We start from the raw sequence: 23,021 nt of genomic DNA, 5'->3' as shown, positions 1-23,021 counted from the left end.
GGTCAGCTCCTATAGCTACCGATAATGAACAAAGGCCCCGGTCACACGGGAGGATTTGCCCCGCGAAACGGACGGGTTGAGGGCAGATTAAACCGGCGCGATCAGATGCCAACATCTGGCAAGCATCGCGCCCCCGCCCTCAACCCGTTCCTTCCAGTCGAAAACGTGGATCAAAAAGGTACTAGGGAAAATGTAGTACCTACCGGAAGATCCTCAGCAAGGCTGGGCGTGGGATCACGGACGTGCTGGCAGCCCGTGTTATTCGAGGGACTGCCGGATTGCACATGCACGACTGCCAGACTGCACCCGGCAGCCCGTGTTATTCGAGGGACTGCGGGACTGCGCATGCACATGAATGCTCCAGCAGCCTCGGCTCGCCCGTCTTTGCCTTGCTTCCCCCGGCCATGTGATCACGCCAAACAGAATATGCGTGGCGGCTCGGGGGAAGCATCTGATCCCGATGCCGTGCTTTCCTTTGAAGCTGCACTTCCGGCGTGGCTTTTCCCACCAATGTGACCGGGACCAAAGTCTACAGGAAAGAAAACTATAGTGCTGGTGTAATTTCAGGGGCTGCACACACCCGAAGAACACAAAATTCTGAAAAACTTAGAGTCTTCCGCCTTGGCAATCAAAACCGGTTAATAGCCTGAACAGTTCTGTACAAGCTTCCACAACTCGAATCCAATCATCTCACAGGAGACTGTCAGAAAGAAAAGAGACCAAAACAATGACAGAAGACTATTCTGAAGGAGAGGATGGTCTGAGCAGAATAATTAATCAACTTCAGAAAGTAATAAATTTTCATTTACCAATATATGTACATGGGCAGACTGGCCATTTAACATACAGGAAATTTCATGGTAGGCCACTGCCCTAGAGGGCCACTGGTGGGCAGAGCCAAGCCCCAGCAACTCTGCCCAAGCCTTAGGGCTGCTTGGCTCATGCCCCTCATCAGCCAGGGCAGTGTGTGCCAGCTCACCAGCAGTCCCCTCCTGTGTTGCTCCAGTCTGGAGGATAATGCAGTGGGTGAACTAATGCCCATTGTTGGTCCCACTGAGCTGAGTGGCCCTGCAGTGATAGCTTATAGTACAGCAGGGGCTGCTCAGCTTGGCTTGCTCCTTGGCTGTTTTCATTCCCCAGTCGGCTCCAGCACAAGTAAAAGTTCTGCTGGTACAACAAATAAATAAATCTAACTTTAAACTCCAAAAACAAACAAAAAACAACCTGGAATGAAATTTTCTCACACTCATACAAATCCTGTCTCAATAAAGAGGAAGAACAGAAACCCAAATTATGCAAGATACATGGCTGCTGTGAAGAAGTTGCTTCCTCCATTCTCCTTTGCTAATGATTAGTAAAAGAGAGTGAATGACACGATGTCATCTTATCAGGTCCATAGCTATGGTGGGGCTTTGGGGGGCTTTACCCCCTTTATTAAAGGCACAGTCCCACAAGAATTTCTCCTGTAAATGCTTTTTTCAATCATTTAAAAACATTTTTTTAAAAGGCATGCACTCCTTTAAGCAGAGTGGGGTGTTGTAGTTGATTAATTCCCGCACTGAGCAAGGGGGTTGGAGTAGGTGACCTCTAGGATCCCTTCTAACAGAGTTAAACTGATCTCCTTTAAGAGAGTTTTTCTGTCTAAGTGCTAGTTTTCTTGACTATAGAAGTCATCACCCTCACCCGCCGGCTTGTTATCAGAATTATTGCTTAGGCTGACAGAAGTGATTAACCTGCAACAGCTGAGTACTGTCATCTAAAGTGGTTGACAGCTTGCAGTTTAGAGATCTATCCTGGTAACAGTTTTCTATTGGCTAAATGGTTTTTCTTTTTGCACTGACAACTTCAGCCCCACCAGAGAAAAATTTGCTCCACAAGCCACAAAATCCTGGCTATGGGCCTGCATCTTATTCTGAGTTTTCCCACCTCCTCTCCACTTCATTGGCTGGTGGGGAACTGACCAGATGAGATTTTTTTTGGTGGGTTTTTTACTGCATGAGAGAAGTAGGAGACACATGTCTGCTGCTCTTGCTGATGGCAGCCAGGCATTTCTCATTGCATAGAGGTCTTCCAACCAACCAACCAACCAATAATTTAATATGGCCATAGACTGGCAGAATAAAACATATGTTAACAGAGTGGTTATAAAAATATATGTACCATCTTCCATTAAAATATACATAAAAAGAAAATACGTGTCACTGACTCAACACTGTACCTTGGAAGACTCTGGTAGCTGCACAGAATCTTGCAACTCTATGCATGGTTTTGGATTCAAGGTCTGCACGAAGAAAGGAGGTGCACCATTCACCAAATTTTCCTGGGATTTTTGGAGGGGTGTAATAGATATATATCTAAGATCATTGTAGAGGGGACAGTGAAGCAGCACATGTAGCACAAGGGCATAAGAACTCCTGTGGTGGCACAACAAGGTACTTCCCTTCTAACAAGGCAGATGGAAAAAACATTAAGACAAGGCCAGAGTGAAAGCTATCCTGTGTTTGGGAACCAACATTAAGGGCCCGAAGACAACATAAAGGCTCAGTAAAAGGCCCCGATTGTCTCTAGGCAGGGCAGAAAAACCAGATGCTGAGGTTTCTTAAATGCAGCGTCAAGCCCTCACATAATGATCGCAGTCCTAAACATAGTTAGTTGGAAGCAATGCTCCTTCTAAGCTGTGGAGTCTTGTGAGCAAAAACCCTACTTTGTGAGCGACTGGCATTAAAGTGGTGAGCAAGCAGTTTGGCTACTGCATAAATTAGTTTGCTCTGGAGCCCTCGTTCCTGAGCTAAGGCAAAAACGTGTGAGCCGAAGGCTAAAAAACTGTGAGCTAGCTCACGCTAACTCGGCTTAGAGGGAACACTGGTTGGAAGTATGCTGTTCAGTGTTACTTCCTGAGTAAGCATTGTTAAGATGGGGCTTAGAAGGGTCTAACACCATGTTGCATGAAAATGTATGAAACAAAAGGCTAACCAATACTTTTCCTTGGGAAAAGCAATTTTGGAAGGGGATATGGAGGAGCAGAGGGAGTTGGGGTATGCTTCCCACCTGACACTTGTCTGTTTCATCCTTTTTCAGATTGATGAGAAAAACAGCTACTGGGCTTTTGTTTCATGCATTGTGTGTGACCTATTGTGCCTCCCCCATTTTCACTTTGATGAAACTTGGAGATCTTGGTAACTTTCTTGGGATCGTGTCCCTTGTGTAAATGCAAGTCCAGGGCTAGCGAGCATTGTCATTTAAGCAAATATTACCCTGTTCATTTGCTGCTCTTCAGTGGTTTCTGCCTCCCTATCTGAGATCAAAAATTAAACCGTTTTATATTGGCATTTGATCCATGGATTTGCTCTTTTGGTGGGCTGGCGGAACCCACCACAGGTCAAATATTAAATTATCCTCAGATGCTTCCAATCCACAGATGATGTGAGAGCCAAAATCCCTTTGCCTGGCTCCTTGAATTTTTATGTGTCTGCCGTGTTTTGTTATGCTCAGCAACTTTGACAAACCGAGGGCTTTCATCTCGTTTTAGACAGGCTTTAGAATTTCAATAACGTGCTTATTTATGCTTTTCCTTTCTGATTGTTTTTTAGGTGGCTTGTCTAATATCTTGCATATTGGTGGTTGTGGTCATCTATGCAATAGGACCCATGCTATACTGGCTCCCTATGGTACAGTTCTTTTCTAGAATTATGATTATTTGCATTGCGTATTTCTTTAAACAAGCTGTTGGGTTTTTTTTTTAAAAAAATAACTGCCCCACCTTTCATTAGGATTCCATGATTATTAATGGGAGCAGTGCTCTTATGAAAGGGAGAGAGCACACCATTTTCATGTGCCAGGAACAAATACAAAAGAAATGTTTTCTTTCTATTTTGCTTGGATCTGAACTGGGTTGCCTGTTTTATATGGAACTATTGCAGAAGTTTAGAATCTTTGTACCTTGTATATACTTTTGCAAACAGGCATAGGATTGCAGTCAGGGCTTCCAGCTTCAGCAAAGGGGTACAACTCATACCAGTCTGGTGTAGTGGTTAGGAGCGCGGACTCTAATCTGGGAAAACTGGGTTTGATTCCCCATGCCTCCACATGCAGCTGCTGGTGTGACCTTGGGTAAGCCACAGTTCTCTTAGAGCTGTTCTCTCAAGAGCAGTCCTTGAAATAGTTCTCTCAGCCCTACCTACTTCACAGGGTGTCTGTTGTGGGGAGCGGAAGGGAAAGAAGATTGTAAGCCACTCTGAGACTCCGAGTGATGGGTGGGGTATAAATCCAATCTCCTCCTCCTCCTTCTCCCTTGGAAAGAGTTTGGAGCAAGGGTGCTATGAAGTGATTTAGGGGGCAGGAAAAACAGAGCAAGTACAATCATCCATGTGAGAGGTGGAGTAAATTTTGTACCTGACATCCATGACCTACACTACCAAACCCTAAAAGCCACAAGAATGGTCCTGCCTCTAATGTAATTGCTGTTTTCTTATGTAGTGCAAGCTGTAATTTGCCTGTTGTCTGCTTATCCTATAGCTGCTAGAGCTGAGCACTGCCTAGGTCTGGACTGAGCAACAGTCACAACTATTTCCCCATGTTTTCAGATGTATGTTTTGGGAAATATTGATTACATACTTGTAAGAAACAAGTAGCAACGGATTAGAAAGGTTAGATGGGGAAAGACCATAGTTCAGTGACAGAGCACATATTTGCAAGCATAAATTCCTGGGAAGAATCCCAGTGTCTTTGGATGAAATATCTCTGATAGCAGATCTGTGCTGGAGACCCAGGAGAGCAGCTGCCAATCAGAGAAGACACGACTAGGCTAGATGGAGCAATGACCTACTTATAAGCCAGCTTCATTTGTTCATAGAGCATTCAGTGCAATGCAAAGTGTTGTTTTCCAGGTGTTGGTTGCCCATGAAAAGGCACATTTAGGTTTTTTCCCCTTAACCCTTCCTTCATTTATACTTTAGTGCTGAAGGTGTGAACTGATAACATGGGAAGGTACCAGACAACGTAAAGTGCTAGGTCAACTCCCATTGATGACAGTCTTGGAACTCTCATGGTACTGTTTCACAGAACTGAGCAAGAGCATGAGACCGTAACTGTATACACAGGGATTTGTTTTTGGTGGATAATATCCGTACTGTACAATTCTGGTCAAGGAATGAGGTTGAAAGATTAGACATGGGGTGGGGGCATACTAGCAGCAATGGATTGTATCCAGACAGCTTTTTCACTCAATCTTGCCCAATTCCCCAAATTTTGGGGTGGCCAAAGGGGAGGGGTGCTGCTCTCTTTTCACCAGTAGAAAAGCTGGTTGGACCTAACCCATTATAGTGTTCTTCACTGATTTCCCCTGTGAATGTATTTGACATCGCAAAGGCTGTTTAACTTTGTTGCTACCATGAAGTTCTATTGCAGATTGTGTTTGGAGTTATTCCACAGGCTGCAACAGACCTGTGCCAGTCTTCTGTATTAGCATTATTTATTTTTGCAGGCATTGATAACTGTGGTGGTGAAGGGCATGCAGGATGATTGAGAACTAGGGTTGCCAAATCGACTTACATAGCTGGCGGGAAACTCTGGGGTGGCTCCCAGAGCGTGCGCGTGCCGCATGCACGTCACAGGCAAGTGACGTCATGACACCAGGCATGCTGGGGGCGGGGCCACAGCCATTTGAGGGGAAAACATAGAGTTTTCCCCTCAAATGGCTGTGGCCCCGCCCCCAGCGTGCCCGGCGTCATGACGTCACTTGCCTGTGACGTGCACACGGGGGTGGGGTTTCCCCCGGGGCCTGAATCCGCGGGGGTGGAAATCGGGCCTCCAAAGCGGGGGGAATTGGCAGCCCTATTGAGAACTGGATAACCTTTTTTAAAAAAAGACGATTCTTCTGATGTTTCTGGAGAAAACAGCTCAGTCCAACTTCTAACAGATGTTTCTTTTCATCGCAGTGTGTTCTAGCAAGCATCATTGTTGTGGGGCTGAAGGGGATGCTGGTACAGTTCCGTGACTTAAAGAAATATTGGAATGTGGATAAGATAGATTGGGTAAGTGAAACGTAACCTAAGAAGATTTTTCTGAAAGAAGCTTTTAATGCATGGGATAATTTCTTTAGGTATGACACTCCACAGATTGGATCCAGACAGCTTTTTCACTCAATCTTGCCCAATTCCCCATGTTACAACCATGCACTGCCTTCCTTTTTGGGCAACCAAAGAAAAGGGTTTTTTTGCCCAGGGTATAATGCCCTGGGTTCAATCACAAACACTTTATTTCTTCCTCAAAACAAACTTACCTAGGAGTCATTTGGGTTGGCATTCTAATAACATTGTTCCATGGCAGCTGAATTTTCTTTAGGATTCAAGAGGCTAGGAATAGTACACATTTTCTGAAGAAGACAAATGTGGTTAAACCTGAATGAAAGCAAACTGTCTTTGGACTACAAGGGATTCTCAAAACCATCTCAACAGCACATTAGAAATAAATGGTTTTTTTGCTTAGTCCATTTGGATGAAAAGCGGATTGGAGCTCTTTTCAAAACTTCAAAACAATATGTTGTGATTCTTTTTGATAATCAAGGGATGCAATAAAGGGCTTGTCTTATAGATAAATAAGACCATGTTTATCAGTCTGGCAGGTGGAAGTGTCTGGACATTCATTATTAGCTTTTTACATAAGTTAATGCCATTATTCTCAGAGAAAGACTTCTTGGCCTGGAGGCACACTCTCTTGCCAGTATAACCTTTACACGTGGGGGTTCTATGAGGTTTAATCGGGAACAGAACTTGCAAGACAAATTAATGTAAAACAAAATTTATTTTACTCAAAACTCTGTGCCATACAAAACAATAAAACAAAGATTTGTGTATTTAAACATATAGGTATAACAGTGAATAGAACCTTGCAACAGAGAGTCTCTGTGTGAGTTCAGTTAAACGATTGGTCCTTGCTTACAAAAAACTGTGATGAGTCAAGTCTGCCTTCTCTAGTCCACCAAAGTACTGGATTCTTCCAGTGCTTTTACAAAAAGAATTCAGTGTCAGCAAAGTGGACAATACAGAATCCAGGCTACAACTTGAAAGGCATAGGCTTGAAATAATAAATATCATTACAACAATAATGCCAGTTATAATACTTTTACGTATATAATTTAAAAATTACCTTATACATGGCGATAAGAGCCCATAAACTCTTATCCAACTCTGCTCCTGCTTGGCTAACAGTGAAATCCTAAAAACACTTTTCTGGGAGTAACCCCAACTGAGTAGAACTGAGGAGGACTCTGGGTAGACTTCCTTAGCATTTCTCTCTAAACTACAGAGTCCCTGGGTAGTTCCAATAACATAGCGATCAGCAAGATCCAAGACAAATACCTCGTTGTCACCTGACTGCTAATATTTCTTCTAAGCCTTATTTTGGCAAGGAACCTGTATAACAGATAGGCTTGTTTCCTTAGTGATAGGGTGGGGGTGATGATGATGATGATGACGACAACGATGACACTAAGGCAGACAAGTAGTCTTTATCTGTACCTCTGCCATCTTAAAAAAAAAAGTTACCAAAACAGTGTTTCTATTTCTTCAGTCTCTTTGCTGAAGCTTGTTAATGACCATGAGTTTAAAATGTCCCAACTGCTTTTCTGTACATTAGAGCAGTCTCTTGACATCCTGATTAACAAAATATCTGAATGAAGGCCATAGTAAACTTCTGGAAGGGTGACTGGAAGGCTAAGAGATGATTGCTTTGGCCAGAGCTAACCAGATATTTTTGCCTTGATTATAACTGGGATAAAGATGACACAGTGCCAAAGGAGGTGCCTTTAAACACTCAGCACCTTAATTGAGGTAAATATTGATTCTGTCCTTTCAATACGTTCTATATTGGCTGTTCTAATAACAATCTCAGTGGAAGAGCCATCAAACATACATATACTAAGAACTTTAGCAATAAGTAAAGAGAAATGGTTAAATATTGTTCTTTGTTAAGGCCAAATGTCAAATGGAAACAAAAATGCCACATTGTTTCATTCTAAAAACTTACTGTTCACACAGGAGTGTGTGGACCATCCCCATACATATGAAAGCCGCTAGTTACCTGTAGCAGATATCAGCGCTGACAATTGTTAAAGCCAGTTGGAGAACCATGTTACAACCAGTGCTGCTGTCAGAAATATATGCCAATGTACGCAACTCAGTAGCTGGCTAGTAGCTACTACAGCTCTGGACATTTCTGAACATGTGAGGGTCAATTCATAAACACCAAGGTTTGGTTCTGAACACTGGCTTGGGGAATTTCAATAGACAGAAGGGATTTCCATCCTCAGAGCATGACTTTCTCACCTCTTTCTCTCACTGAAGCCCCAAATACTCTGGGATGCCCTAGGAACAGGTAGAGTTGGAGGTCTGTAGCCAGAGGGGGGAATCAGCAAAAATTATGCCCTCCCTTTTCCCATAGAGATTGTCCAAGTGATCCAAGCCATTGTGTTAAGAAAACCACTGAAGTGCGGCATCCATTTCTGGGAGAAGGCCTGCTTTGTATGGGTTGTAAAAATCCATAACTGTCATCTCAAATAGTGGCTTTGTTTTTTGCTGTACAAGATTATAAAAAGGGATTGTCCTTCCCCTCTCTTCTGTTCTTGCCTTATCCTTAGAATTCGACTCCATCCTTTTCAAAAGGATGTGCTGACCAAGCGGTTTGCCCAGACTGCATGCTTCAGTGCTCTTGCAAAGAGATGAGATTGTAGGTTCAATTTGACTCATTCTGAAGCATAAAAATGCTACTATGATTTATGTAGGAGCTCCTCTGCTCTGAAATAATAAAATCAGCCAGGTACCAATTAGTAATTTCAGGATAATTTCCATTATTCTGGGTTCCGTACAACTGGTGTGCTAGAGACAGACCCTCAGTCTTCTGATAAAGCAGCCCATCAGGGATTTTTTAAAATTAAATTTTATTGTAGGATTTTTTCAAACCGTAATAAACTATCTATCTCTCCCAAATAAATAAAAGTACAGAAAAAAGAAATAAAAAAGAGAGAAAAGAATAGAGCATTTCAATAAAACGTTCATGTTTCCCGATGACAAAGACATACAATTACAACAAATGCTAATATTATGGTTACTTACTCTAACATTTTTAGAAAATTAAAACAAAAAAGTCTTATTTTTCTATTATCTAAAATTATCCTTAATCATCAAATCCACATATCATAAGTTCATTTTTCCCCCTTTATGCAAAAACTCTAAAAATGGTTTCAGGTTAGCCACAAATGTAAATACAGACTTTTCTCTAATCAAAGAAGAAGAAGAGAAGAAGAGATTGGATTTATACCCTGCCCTTCACTACCCAAAGGTGTCTCAGAATGGTTTACAAACTCCTTTCCCTTCCCCTCCCACAATAGACACCCTGTGTGGGAGTTTAGCCATCTCTGCCAATTTGGTCTACAAGGTTTGAATCCTTCAGCTTCTGTTTTGTTCCTGCACAGAAATATATATATATATATTTCTTGTTTGGATTTAATTTTTTATTAATTGTTCTCTACTTAGTTTGGATCTTGGCTTTAGGCGAAAGCAAACTGTAGCACAGCCCTGTGGTTAGAAATAATAAGCAAGTGTTTTAAATTCAAGACTATTAAAAAAGCAACTGAAAGTTTCTGCAGAAATTAAAAAAGAATCCATTTCAATTTCAGATTTATAAAAGGAAACCTTTTATTTTCCAGTCATGCAGTTTTTATTTTGATGCTTTAACATTCTGGAGAAAACCACTTGGAGTCTCAGAGATGTCAAAATGGTGTAGGTCTTCAGCAGTTCTAGCCAGCGTTGCTCATGGGTAGTTTGTCTTCTGTGAAGACAGAATGCCTGCACATAAAACTTGTTCTGGAATATAAAGCTTTTCTCTTCTCGGATAATCTTTGTATATGTGCATAGACCTTTAGACCAAGGTTCTGGCAATTTTTTTTGGCTCAAAGGCTACATCTGCATATAGCCCTTTAATGGTGGTCCATGAATACTCAAGAAATGATAAATCCGTGTTCATTCATCAGTAATTTTCCATTTCATTGTGTCAATAATGAAAACACATTCTAGCTTCAAATTGAACAACCCTCCTTTTCCCCAGGATTCCCATCCACCACCCCTTTTGTTAGATATTCAGTGCACACCTAAACAGAGTTACACCCTTCTAAATCAATTGACTTCGACAGCCTTAGAAGGGTATAACTCTATACAGCATTGCACTGTTAGGGTTTTTTTTTGGGGGGGGGTTATGTGCATGTGTGCACGAGTGTATGTGAGTGTGTGTATGTGCGAGTGTGTGTGTGTGCACCTGGAAGTCATGGTGACCTCTGGTGACTGACCCCTACTGGGGGCCTGGAGGAGATTTAGAGAGGTGGCTGCATAAAGCCTGCCCCCACCTCCCAACTGCTGGTATTCCAAGGACGTCTCCCATCCAAGTACTTTCCAGAGTCGACCCTGCTGAGCTTCTGAGATATGACAAGATCAGGCTTGCCTGGGATTTCCAGGTCAGGGCTGCGCTGTTAGTCTTATTTTATTTATTTATTTTATTCCTTCAATTTATATACCGCTCACCCCCTAAGGGCTCTGAGCGGTTTACATCATACAATTCATACAGTTCCTACCTAAGGGCCACATACATACAATGGGCGGAAGTGACTAACCTAACAGGCACCCTATAGCGAAGTCTTGTTGTTACTTATATCTTTGCTGGTAAGGTGGAAGATCGAGTGTATGATTTACACCTGATTAATTTGCATACATGTGTTAAAAATATTAATGCCAATTATATGTATAATAGGATCACAAACAGAGATTTTTTAAAACTAATTGCCTTGAGGGGGTTCTTTTATTTCCTACAGAGCATCTGGGTTAGCACTTACGTGTTTACAATCTGCTTTGCTGCCAATGTGGGATTATTATATGGTGTCATCTGTACTATCCTGATTGTGGTTTTCCGTTTTCCAAGGTGAGGCATTTGAAACTAGCTTTGGCAGCAAATGATTTTATACTTAGGTGGTTTGCTGAGTTCTTCTTGTTTTTGTTTTAAAAAGAGAGCTATGTGTGAGAGAAGACAAAGAGAATGACCTGCAGCAGCTCCTGGGCCGACGGAGCAGTGGCCTTGGGTGTGTGTGTGTGTGAAGTGTCCTTGGGCAGCCAAATAACTTCAGCCATCTCCACTTGTGCAGTTTGCGCATTCTATGGTTGCCAGTCTCCAAACTAGAGAGATGTTTCCCTGGAGAAAATGGCTGTGTCGGACAGTGGACTCTATGGCATCATGCCCCACTGATATTCCTGACCTCCACAGGCTCCTCCCCCAAAGTGCCAGGAATTTTCCCACCCCAGGTTGACAACCACAGTGCATTCCCTGTTGGTGTGTTTGGAATGCAGTTTAGGGAAAGTACCTGCCTTTTCAAGTCCACTCTGTGCACCTGTTTGCACGCTGCAGCACCAGATCAGGAATGCGGTAGCTGTAACGTGAGCCTCTTTTACTTCAAGTCAAAGGTAAATGTTCTTTTACAGTTAACAATGGGTTAATAATGAGAACTTCCCCAGGTGGGGAGGACATTCTATTTCCAAAGTACACATAAAGCCGTAATAAAGAAGCTTCATCTCCCATCATTAGCAAGGAAAATTAGATAAGTAATCTGAGACATAGGGTGGTGTGGATGCATTGCTATTGTATTTGCTGTTATTTTATTTGCTGTTGTATTGACTGTTGTCATGTGCCTGTTCCAGAGCAACAACACTAAGTTTGAAACAGATGAAAGAAGCGGAATGCAGGTTCAAGCCAGAAGCAGATTCCGTAAGCTTAATATTTCTATGTTCTTCCATATCAAAAGGAAGCTTAATTTCAGTTTGAGGAGATCTCTTGTTCTTCTCTCTATCTGCATTTGTCCCTTGTGTATACATGAGCATTGTGAGGGAGGGGCCATGGCTCAGTGCTAGAGCATCTGCTTTGCATGCAGAAGGTCCTAGGTTCAATTTCCCAGCATTTCCCGTCAAAAGGATCAGATAGCAGGTGATGTGAAAGACTTCTGCCTGAGACCCTGGAGTGCCATTGCCCATTAAAGTAGACAGCGCTGACTTTGACAGACCAATGCTGTATGAGTCAGTTTCATGTGTCCAGTTGTGTCCTCCAGAACATTTATATAAGCTAACACTATGGAGTGCATAAGGAATGGGGTGATACCTCTAACCCAATGGGAGTCTCATTTATCTTCCAGTGCTGGGCGTAAAGATGAAATCCCTTAAGCATTCAGAGCCATTTCATGCAGTGTGATGTAGCTGGGATGGAAATGCTCAGGAGCATCCAGACCCTCATCAAAGCTTGCTGTGGCCTGCATAGCAACAAATGAATCCTTCCTCCCACATGACTCCATGAAATGAGTCTACTCAGTCTCTGAAATGAGGCCTGGTGCCCCAGGATTATGGAGATTTTGTGAAGAGTGCTAGGTTTGGTTGTTTAAAAAAAGCATTATTATTATTTTTTTAATCCCAAAGGAGTCTTTACAATTGGTAAGAATAGTGTCCGTGAACAACCCATTAGTCTTTCTGAATGCTAAGAAGTTTCATGCTGACCTATTAGAAATAATCCAGAAGGAGAACACAGGGGCCCAGCAGATACCTGAAGATACAAATAAGGTACAGCATGCTTAATAACAGTGTGATCATTGTTTGCCTGTGCTGTCGTAGAATTTCATTGTACTGCATCATGAGTATTTCCAATTTTACTGTAGGATGAATATTTTTTTTTTACCTTGTTGGGAAGAGGCTTAGGGGTAGAGGACACACTTTCTGTAAATGACATCTCAGATCTGTAAATTTACAGATTCTGTAAATGACATCTCAGATCGAGCGTGTCCAGAAGAGGGCAACCAGAATGGTGAGAGGGTTGGAAACCAAGTCTTATGAGGAAAGGCTGAAAGAGTTGGGTATGTTTGGCATGGGAAAGAGAAGGCATAGAGGGGACATGATTGCAGTCTTCAAGTATTTGAAGGGCTGTCATGTAGAAGATGGAGCAGATCTATTCTCTCTTGCTCCGGATTGCAAAACTAGATCTAATGGGTGGAAATTACAAGGGAGTCGTTACCGGCTAAATATCAGGAGAAACTTCCTAACTGTAAGAGTGGTTGAGCAGTGGAACAGTGTGCCTCGGGAGGTGGTGGATGCTCCTTCGCTGGATGTTTTCAAGTGGTGGCTGGATGACCATCTTTCGGGTATGCTGTAGATATGTAGGACTATCTTTCAGCTATGCTCCTGCAGAGTGCGGGGGGGGGGGTGGGACTAGATGACCTGCAAGGTCCCTTCCAACTCTAACATTCTATTATTCTATCTGATCATCTCTGTTGTTATCTCTTCAGAAAACCCTTGAGATGTAGGATTTAAGACTTCCTACAGGAAATATTGACAGTAGTTTTAGAGTCCTAGCCTGGAAGAGGCCATCTAGTCCAACCTCTTTGGCTCAATGCAGGAAATCTAAACCTAGAGCCAGACAATTATGATTCCAGAGATTCTGCTATTGCCTTTGTGGATGAATGTGAATGCTGCTTTGTAACCTTTCTCTGTGTGCCTCCTTGCTTTCTATCTGTTCAACCTGTACATTTACAAATAAATTGATTCTGTAGAAACTTCATACATTTTCACCTTTCTCTTCCCTTCCAAGGAAACTGATTCTGTAAATTGTTATGAAACTTCCCATGAGGCATGGGGAACCCTAAATAATATCTATTTCCCCTCTGCTTAGTAAGATTGTGTGATCTGGCAAAAACCCCAACAACACAAATTCCACTGCTGCAGGCAGCATTCTTCTATTGATTTTGGTTAGAGTTGGTTAAGGAAGCAAGAACTTGATTTGTTGGGACGGCTGATCATCCATCATTCCACACAAAGTCCTTGATTATATGATTGCTCAGCCCTTTTGGAGATCAGCCTTTGAGACTATGGAATTGGTCCAGATTAACAACCTTGGCGCACAGGCTTAAGTAAACAGAAACCTATTTTGAACCAGGAATCCAGATGCCAATGATCAGAACCAGGACACAAAATGGGCTAGCAAATAAAGCCAGGTAGCTCTGACACTGAACACACACACAGCTTTCTGCCAAGGGCTGACACAAGTAGAAAATGAGTTGTGTACAACAAATCAAGATTCTACAAGTTATGTTGAAAGCCAGTGTGTGTGTGTGTGTGGGGGGGGAGGGTCAGTTTGATGATCAGTGCAGTGTGTGTGTGTGTGTGGGGGGGTCAGTTTGATGATCAGTGCAAAGATGAAGATGATCATGGGGCAAGCTGACCAGAGTGACCTTTAATGACGTAGATAATTTGACTGTCTGATAGGTTGTTGCACTTTTACATCATCTGTTGTGGTAGGAGTATTCACGGGAGTACCTAAACAAGAAACTGGAGCAAGAATGAACTCATCTCTCCACCAGTAGCAACGCTCACCCTCACTGTATTCTGCTTTTTTGACTAGACAATATTATTTGGTGCTGAGAGTTTAATGATTTTTTGGTCAGGATTAAAAATAAATAACCCTTCCCTTTTTGTTTCTATCAGAAGTAGTTGTTAAAAAAAACAGATGGTTTTTGGTTCTTTTTTTTTTAAGTTTCAGCAATGAATAGTCAAAAATTGGGTGCTAATCTGAGTGCTGCAGACACACCCAGGTTTCCCTACTGAGAAAAATGAGCCACTGCTTTAGAGGGAACAGTTGCATTGAGCTGAGTGTATTGGAACCTGGTCCTCCACTTATTCTTTGCTGTAAATATTGAGCCAGCATGGTGTAGTGGTTAGGAGTGGCAGAGTCTAATCTGGAGAGCCGGGTTTGATTCCCCCCTCCTCCACATGAAGCCAGCTGGGTGACCTTGGGTCAGTCACAGTTTTCTCAGAGCTCTCTCAGCCCCTTCCAAAATAAGTCTAGCTCCCCACCTAGTGGTGCATAATGCTAAAAGGAGCTAGAACTTAAGTCAGCCAGACAATCTTTAGGGCTCCTGGCTATACCACACACAACACCATACAATGATATCATCATCGTTATTATCCCAGTGATGAGAAGAAGACAGGGCAGTGTAGTAGTTAGAGAGTAGGCTCTGGAAGACCCCAGGTTCAAATCCCAATTCAGCCAAGAAGTTCATAGGGTGACTTTGGACCAGGCGCTTTCAGCATATGTGACATAATAGGATTGATGTAAGGATAAAATGGGGAGAGGGGAGAGCAAATTGATCACCCTGAAGCTCTTGGAGGAAGGGCAAGAGGAATGGATGGATGGATAGATAGGGAGAGTGCTGATCTGGAGTAGGTTATAATTAGATAATCCCATTCTTTTGCTTTTGTTTCAGTGTGAACAGAACACATTGCTCAATCCATTACCCAATGGAAATTGTTATGGTGAGTATACTACTTAAGATACCAATACACTTTTCATTTAGTTTTCCTATTCATATATCCATTAAAAACACATTTGTTAACAATAAAAGATAGATGGTATGATGAAATCTTGTTCAAAAAAATCAAAACTAGTTCACTTCTATCTACATAATCACCCTGTGTGGTATAGGATGGGATGAAGGGGCTGATGGCAGTAGGTTGATGGGTCAAACAGGCATGGCAAGAAGATCTATGAGTAATGTTTCCTCTCATTTATGTGTAATGTAGGGGGTGGGGGTTTGTTTTTAGTCAGACTTGGAGTGTGTGGGGAAAGGACCATCTCATGGCTATCTGGTGCTTTTAGCACATTTCCAGCTCCAAACAAACTGGGCAGAAACAAAAGAAAAGCCCTACTGGATCAGACCAGAGTTCTATCTAGACCAGCATCCTGTTTCACACAGTAGCCAACCAGTTGCCCTCAAGGGCAAACAGAGCACGGAGGCCAAGCTTCTGCTCTGATGATGCCTCTGAGGTTTGCTGCCTCTAATGGTAGTGACCATTCACCATGGCTAGTAGCCATTGATGGACCTATCCTCCATGAATCTGTCTACTTCCCTTTTAAATCCATCTGTGGTCATGACCATGACTACATTCACTGGTAGTCAACTTCACAAAGTAATTACTTATTGAGCAAAGTAATATTTCATTCTGTCTATCCTGCATCTGTTGCTCATCAACTTCATTGGGTGCCCCCGAGTTCTAGTACTGGGAGAGGGGGAGTTCCCTCTATCCACTTTCTCTACCACATGCATAATTGTTAAAACCTTCTAAAAAGATATCATGTCCCCGCTCCGTTGTCTTTTTCTAAACTGGAAAGTCCCAGACTCTTTCCTTATGGGAAAGGCGCTTCCCTTCCATCATCCTCTTGGTTGCCTTATGGGTTGCATCCCACCCACCCCCACCACCCAGCTCTGCAATATCCTTTTGCAGATATGGCAATCGGAACTGCACACAGTATTCCAAATGAGGTTGCACCATAGTGCTATACGTGACCATTGCCATACCGGCCATTTTACCCCAGTACTTTTCCTGATAATTCCCAGCATGGAGTTTAATGGCGCACACTGAGTCTACAGTTCCATTACATCCAGACTGACTCTGAGTGTATGCAGATGTGAGCAAGGCTGGCTTACAAGGATGGGAGGATCTAGGTAAGATACCTTCCTGTGTTCCCCCTAACCATACTACTGCATCAGACATGCCCACACACCTACCCACTTGGTGAAATAGCCAGCATGGCTAACAGGAGCACAAAAGAAGTCGCTTGCTTAAGGCGGCTGTGCCAGAGTGTACTGGAAGGTTGCCCTATGGCAGTCTCCCATCCCAAGTGGGAGGGATAGATCCGGGACTCACTCTCACATATCCAGGTTAGCTCTAGGACACAATTCTTTCTCCTTGCACTTTACGCCTTCATATAAACACTACATTGCCTGAATTAAAAATATATATTGAATTATTTTCTTTTTTTAATGAGAGAGAGAGAGAGAGAGAGAGAGAGAGAGAGAGAAAAGCTGGAAAAAAATTAAACGACCAAATTAAATAAAATACAAAACAGAGAACTTCAGAATGTTTGCATATACTGGATTTGTGTTCTTAACTACCGTAACTATGCAGACATTTAGAAACAGGTATAAGCAGTCCAGATGCCTTGTAAAGCCAGGGCTGCTGAGAGCCACCAGGGCCCCCCAGACAAAGATTCCATCTGGGTTCCCTCCATTATTTATTTATTTATTTATTTATTTATTTATTTATACTTTCAATTTGTACCCCGCTCTGATCCAAACCAAATATCATAACAAAACAAGCAAATCACTTGGCTTACTGTTACCATTACTCTATAGTAGCAAAAGAACTGGCCTGTCTGTCCATGTTTGTTTGTTTGTTTATTTACTTTATTTATATCCCACCTTTCGCCCCAGTGGGGACCCAAAGCAGCTGACATCATTCGCCTCTCCCCCATTTTATCCCCACCACAACCCTGTGAGGTAGATTAGGCTGAGAGTGTGTGACTGGCCCAAGGTCACCCAGCAAGCTTCCACAGCAGAGTGTGGATTTGAACCTAGATGTCCCAGATGTTAGTCTGACACCTTAACTATTGTACCATACTGTCAGGCATAACTCATCAGAGAATGAAGTTGGGAGACTGAAAATTGGCCACCAGCTTGAGGATGATTGTGGGAGTTCCATGGCCAATATCTTAGCGGCCTTGGAATGTCTTTTATTTCATTAAATCAATAACTAGGTGAAAGAATAAATATTGGGAGGAACTATTCAAAGCTTTTGATGTCCTCTTCTATAATTGTTGGTATTTTATTATCTCTCTGTGGCAAAGATTTTCCTTTTCTCTTGGATTTTTTTTGTACTGGTTGTCAAGAGGATTGTGCTTACACTGAGCCTTCCTTTTAAGTCTGTTCTTAGTCACCACTGGACTGGAAGTTACTTTCTGTTATATTTTTATTTTATTTTTTTGTCCCCTTATTTATGGTTATGCATTAAGTCAGTAAATCTCTGGAGCTGCGATCTCAAAAGGTGCTGGATTTTTGACTACTTCTTGAGAAGGATTAACGCAGATGTAAAGCCATATAGGGATGGTGCCTAACTCCTTTGGAGAATTTCAAATCTCTTTATAGTATTTGTCAAAAGTATTTAGTTTGAACCATTCTGTTTTGCACTTCCACCCTTTTATTCAGTACTTTGTAATTTCTAATCGCTAAAATGTATGTCCTTCAGTCTGACCTTTAGTTCTAAAAATGGCTCTGGGCCAATGGATCATTTTACCTGCAAAACCTCCCCCCCCCCACCCTGTATTTGTTGGAAGACAGTCAATACACTTGTCTGAAATTCCATGTGTAGGATTTCTAGCTCCAGGTTGGGGAATACCTGGAGATTTTGGGGGTGGAGCATGAGGAGGTAGGTTTGGAGGAGGGATATGATGCTATAGAGTCCACCTTCCAGAGTGGCCATTTTCTCTAGGTGAACTAATCTCCCTGTTACTTGGAGGTCACCTGTAAAAGTGAGAGATCTTCAGTCACCACCTGGAGGTTGTCAACCCTGCCCACAAGTGAGATCTTCCTAGTGTAGTAGAGAGCAAGTCCTGCAACCAAACTGCTTTCTTAAAGTTCAACAACTGGCATTCTCCTAAAGATACCTAGAAACTGTAAAAATCAAAATATGCTGTTTCTAAATAACCCAGAAAGCACATTACTTTCAAATTCAGTCTGTTCACTGAAGGATATTAGTGATTAATCATCTAGCCTGATTGCTAAATTACAAACAATTACATTTACTATTGAAACTTTTCTGTGAAGGTGCATTTTTAGGCTGCTTCAGTTGGAATGCCCAAGGAACCTCTGCATATTGAAGAGGATTAGAGTTCATGTGTTACACACTAGGCCTCAAAATCAATTAATGTTTGGCACTGGATAGCCCTTTGGGGGTCTCACGTACTGCTTCATGTTAACTAAGAATGTAGCCTAAAACATATCCAACATTCTTCTTTGGGTGCACTTTTCAAGAAAAGACCAGTAATAACGAGTAATGATGGTGCTGAAAATAGAAGGGATGTGTTTGTGTTTCAGAACCAGATAGGGCTGCGAAGTCTCTTGTGATAGTGGGAGACCTCCAAGCGGCAGCCCCAAACTCCATTGCTGCTTGGAAGATTGGCATGGGAAAAAATGAGCTGGAAATTGGCATCAGCAAGATGGTCTAGGATTCACTGGAAACTCTATGGTAACAGCATAGTTTCCAGTGAATCACACAGCATCAAATTTTAAATCCAGTGGGGAAATCCATGAGCTCTGGTGGTGGACAAATGATTTTTCAAATCCTCTCAATGACAAACCCAAATAAGTTTCCAAAGACCACCAAGATTATGCTGAACTTAGTATGAAACGAGAAGAGTCTAGGGGGACATGGGGGGACACACTGTTGGATGGCTGTGTGATGTCACTTCCAGGAAAAACCCAGAAGTAATGTCTCACCTGTCTAGGAATGGTAATTCCTAGAGTGGACTGGTGCCGATTCTGGATTTCACCTAGAAGTGATGCCATGCTGTTACCTGACTGATTTTTTTTACATTAGGTTTCTCCTGCCGGCTGCTGGAGCAGTGGTGGGAAATAAGAGCAAGGGATGGAGATTTCCTGCCCCCCGGTAGAAAACAAGCAGCCCTAGTAATATAGCAGGGCTTGAAGAAAAGATCTCTCTTTTTTTGCTGATTACCCAAAATAAATTTGATCATATCACAATATGAAAATTAACTGAAGATCCCAGAAACATGTCTTGCTTCACCAAAAACAACCTTTTAACCCATCATTTAGGTGAGTCTTCAGCACAGCAGCTTCCCAGTGAAAAGCGCACACTAATATTAGATTGCAGTGGCCTGACCTTCTTTGACTACACTGGCCTCTCCGTACTCACTCAGGTATTTATGATCTCTTTATGAGTTTTTTATCCACTTAGGTGTGGTATTCAGGCAATTCTACTCGCACAGTATTTTCCAAAGCTAGTCTATTGTCTTAGAGCATTATTTATTTAATCAGTTTTATTAAGCCGTTATTAGGGTTAGATGAATGCTTAGTTGGAAAATGTTACTCTTGTCCTAGTATGTTAATCTACAACAACACCCCCATGGGCAAAAAACCTTTGCAGGGTTCCTTACTTTTTAATTTTTTTTAGAGAAAGTCCGTATGTGCATGTTTGTCATGTGATGACTGCACCGTCAAGTGATAATCTGTATGTGTGAAATAGCCATCAGAGGTCAAGCACCATCAATAGGACTTTCCTATCATTCCATGTTGCTTCAAACTTGATATTTTTCAGTGGAACAGTTCAAATTATCTGAGAGTCATCACCTGCTTTCAACTGATTCATATACTTCCCGTTTCCCTTCCTTTGAAGCCCCATATTCAGTTTCTAGTGCAGTCTTCTTCTACTTCTTCCTCAGATGAAGGACCAGTGTTGGGTAGTGCTTAGAGTTTTAGGCAGCTTATTTTGCACCCTAGGCGAGGATCCCTTCTGGCACCCCCCCCCCCGTGCGCCCACCAATTTTCAAAAATAAATGCATTTTAAGAAGAATGAAAGACACAAATAATCAAGAAACTCCCAGAGTACGGGGCCGGGTGCGTTTGGCGCCCCTAAGGGCCAGCCCGCTCTAGGCGATCGCCTAGTTCGCCTAGTGAGTGAGCCGGCCCTGGTTTTAGGACCAATCTGCATCTAGCATTTGCTCCACTGTTATACCAAACCCACACTGTAACAGAAATTCCTGTCTACATTGCATGCCACTTTCACTTTGATTGAGTGTCGCATTTTATGGCAGTGTCCAGACTGTATGCCGCTTTCACTTTGTTTGATCTCTGGTTTTATGGTGGCTGTCTGCATAGATTTATGGCCATTTTATGGCCATTCAGGGGTGACTCTGCAGTCAGTATGGTGTTGGCCTGGGATATTTGAATGTGGTTTTGAGCCGCATCTTTTTCTGTTCCAGTGTGGGTTTGGTAAAACATCTGAGCAAATGCTAAATGCAGATTGGGCCTTAGCAGGGGTCATTTCATAGAAAAAGAGGTCCAGGAGCTCATTAGCATAACTTATTTGTGTGTGCCACACCCCCTGACATCACCGGAAGTGTGTCAGAAGGCAACACCCACTGCTCAGGCTCCCCTGAACTGTTTTGGTTTGCTAGCTATTGGGGCGGGGGAGCATGCAGATCTGTCCTCGCAGAGGAGGGAGAGCTTGCACCTGAATAAAACTTGGTCTTAAAGGTGCCACTGGACTGTTTTGGACCAGGGTGGCGGCGGGGGGGAGCTCTGCAACCTACCTGGCTGCTTCTTGCTCTGACTGAGGGCTGCTGGGAGCAGGGGGTGGGGCTTGTTGCATGTGCTCGCCCCCTGGGCTCTTTACTGCCGGAGCTCCGCTCCTGTGTGCTCCTGCAGGAAATGACCCCTGGGCCTTAGAATAAGATTAGTGAGACCCAGGTTCAAGTTGCATCACAACCACAAAGCTTACTGGATAAACTTGGACCCCTCATCCTCTCTCATTCTTGTGAGGATAAAATGGAGAGGGGGAAACTGGGTAGAACAATCTTGGAAGAAGGCTAGGATAAAATGCAATAATAGAATGGAGAGGATTTTTTTTTCCTGACCAAGTATGGTTAGCTGTTCTCTTCCCCAACCTTTTCCAAACTCCCTTTTCCAAAAGTATGGTCCATTCAAACTCATTGGCAGTCCTCCTGTGTTACCAGTGGATGCTTAGCAATTATGGAGATGATAGGGTTATAAAAGAAGTGCTCAAAACTCACAAGTCAAACATGCACATATTATTTGCACTGCAAGGAAATGAGTGAGTTGGTCAGGAGACATTTAAAGGAGCGTATTTGCTGAAGAGCACAGGACGTAAATAATTGACACAAACAAACAAACAAATATCCAGGCCACCTGTCTCCTTTCAAGTCACACGAACCATTTTTTTTTGCACTGCTTTTACGCAGACACTTGTTGAATATAATGGAAATGATTTATCAGACAGGATCTGAAACAGGCAGCGTTTGGGAGCTTCTCTGAGAGGCTTCAGTATTACCTGACAGATCCAGAAAGAGGACGGTCAATCTACTCATGCATCGTCTTTGCCATTTTCCAGTTAAATTCCCACCCTGTAGAGAAATGAAAGAGTTCTAGATGCATCATGCTATAGCCATGAAAAAAGTTTAACCAGAAGCCTGAAAAGTATGCAGACGGAGAGTGATTTCAGCTAAGCATACCTTTATTTAGTTCAGGACAAAGACAACTGACCGGCTCGCAGGCCGGTTTATATATGTTCAGAAAACCTGCCACCAAGCATACCTAAACACACCCCCTACTCCCGATAGGCTATTTACAGTAACCGGGCGACCATTGGTCTCCCGGCTGGGAAGCTAGCCCTTTTGATAGGGCCGGCTTGGATCCTCCGGATCCTTTGTCTTTCGACTGAAGCTAACATAGGAATTGTGCCTGGCCAGCCCGGGCAAGTCCGGGCATGTCAGGCTGAATACATTACACCCCTCCCCCCTTGGTTCGCAATGCACCCACAGACGAAGTCCTTCAGGTGCGCTGGTGGCTTCCTGGGGCGAGTCGAGCGGCGAGGTTCCGGGGTGGCGATTGGTTCGGTCTCGGGGGCCCGTGGAGGCGAGTGGGCCGGGCCCGGTGAGGGGTCTGCTGTGGAAGGAAGGGCTGGTTCCTCGTGGCGAGGGGCCTCGGGTTCCTGCCGGAATGGTGGCTGTGGGTCTGGTTCCGGAAGTGAGGCCGGTATTGCCGGCTCCGGGTCCTCGTCCGGATCCTCGGGGTCCAGTTGTAGCGTGCGGCGGCGTAGCTGATCAATGTGCCGGTGGAGGATTTGGCCATCCTCGCTGGAGACCTCGTACGAGCGAGGGCCTTTGACCCGAATAACTCGGGCTGGGATCCATGTGGGGCCCCCGGCCGTAGTTCCGCGCGTACACCGGATCCTTGGGAAAGAACCCCCTGGCCGCCTCGTACGTTTCTATGCCCGGGGCCTCCGGGGGTGCCCGATCAGGGTGTAGCCGATCCATTCGGGAGGCCAGGCGGCGGCCTAGCAGTCGTTCGGCCGGGGTGC

The 23,021-nt window shown here is 43.4% G+C and overlaps 1 protein-coding gene across 1 annotated transcript in view; it reads left to right on the top strand.

Moving 5' to 3' along the window:
- The window catches only part of SLC26A7 (solute carrier family 26 (anion exchanger), member 7), a 113,578-nt gene that overhangs the window by 81,865 nt on the left and 8,692 nt on the right, over positions 1–23,021 (top strand). Inside the window, exons 9-15 of the mRNA XM_015406407.1 lie at positions 3,591–3,668; positions 5,937–6,032; positions 10,859–10,965; positions 11,736–11,802; positions 12,501–12,641; positions 15,335–15,383; positions 19,739–19,842. Coding sequence (XP_015261893.1) covers positions 3,591–3,668; positions 5,937–6,032; positions 10,859–10,965; positions 11,736–11,802; positions 12,501–12,641; positions 15,335–15,383; positions 19,739–19,842 — 642 coding nt within the window. The remainder of the gene's footprint in view (positions 1–3,590; positions 3,669–5,936; positions 6,033–10,858; positions 10,966–11,735; positions 11,803–12,500; positions 12,642–15,334; positions 15,384–19,738; positions 19,843–23,021) is intronic.

Source organism: Gekko japonicus, unplaced genomic scaffold, assembly GCF_001447785.1.
Source record: "Gekko japonicus isolate JY-2015 unplaced genomic scaffold, Gekko_japonicus_V1.1 scaffold3060, whole genome shotgun sequence".
In the NCBI taxonomy this organism is placed as follows: Eukaryota; Metazoa; Chordata; class Lepidosauria; order Squamata; family Gekkonidae; genus Gekko; species Gekko japonicus.
The sequence above is the reverse complement of the archived record's forward strand: the minus strand, read 5'-3'. Positions and strand labels throughout refer to the sequence as shown.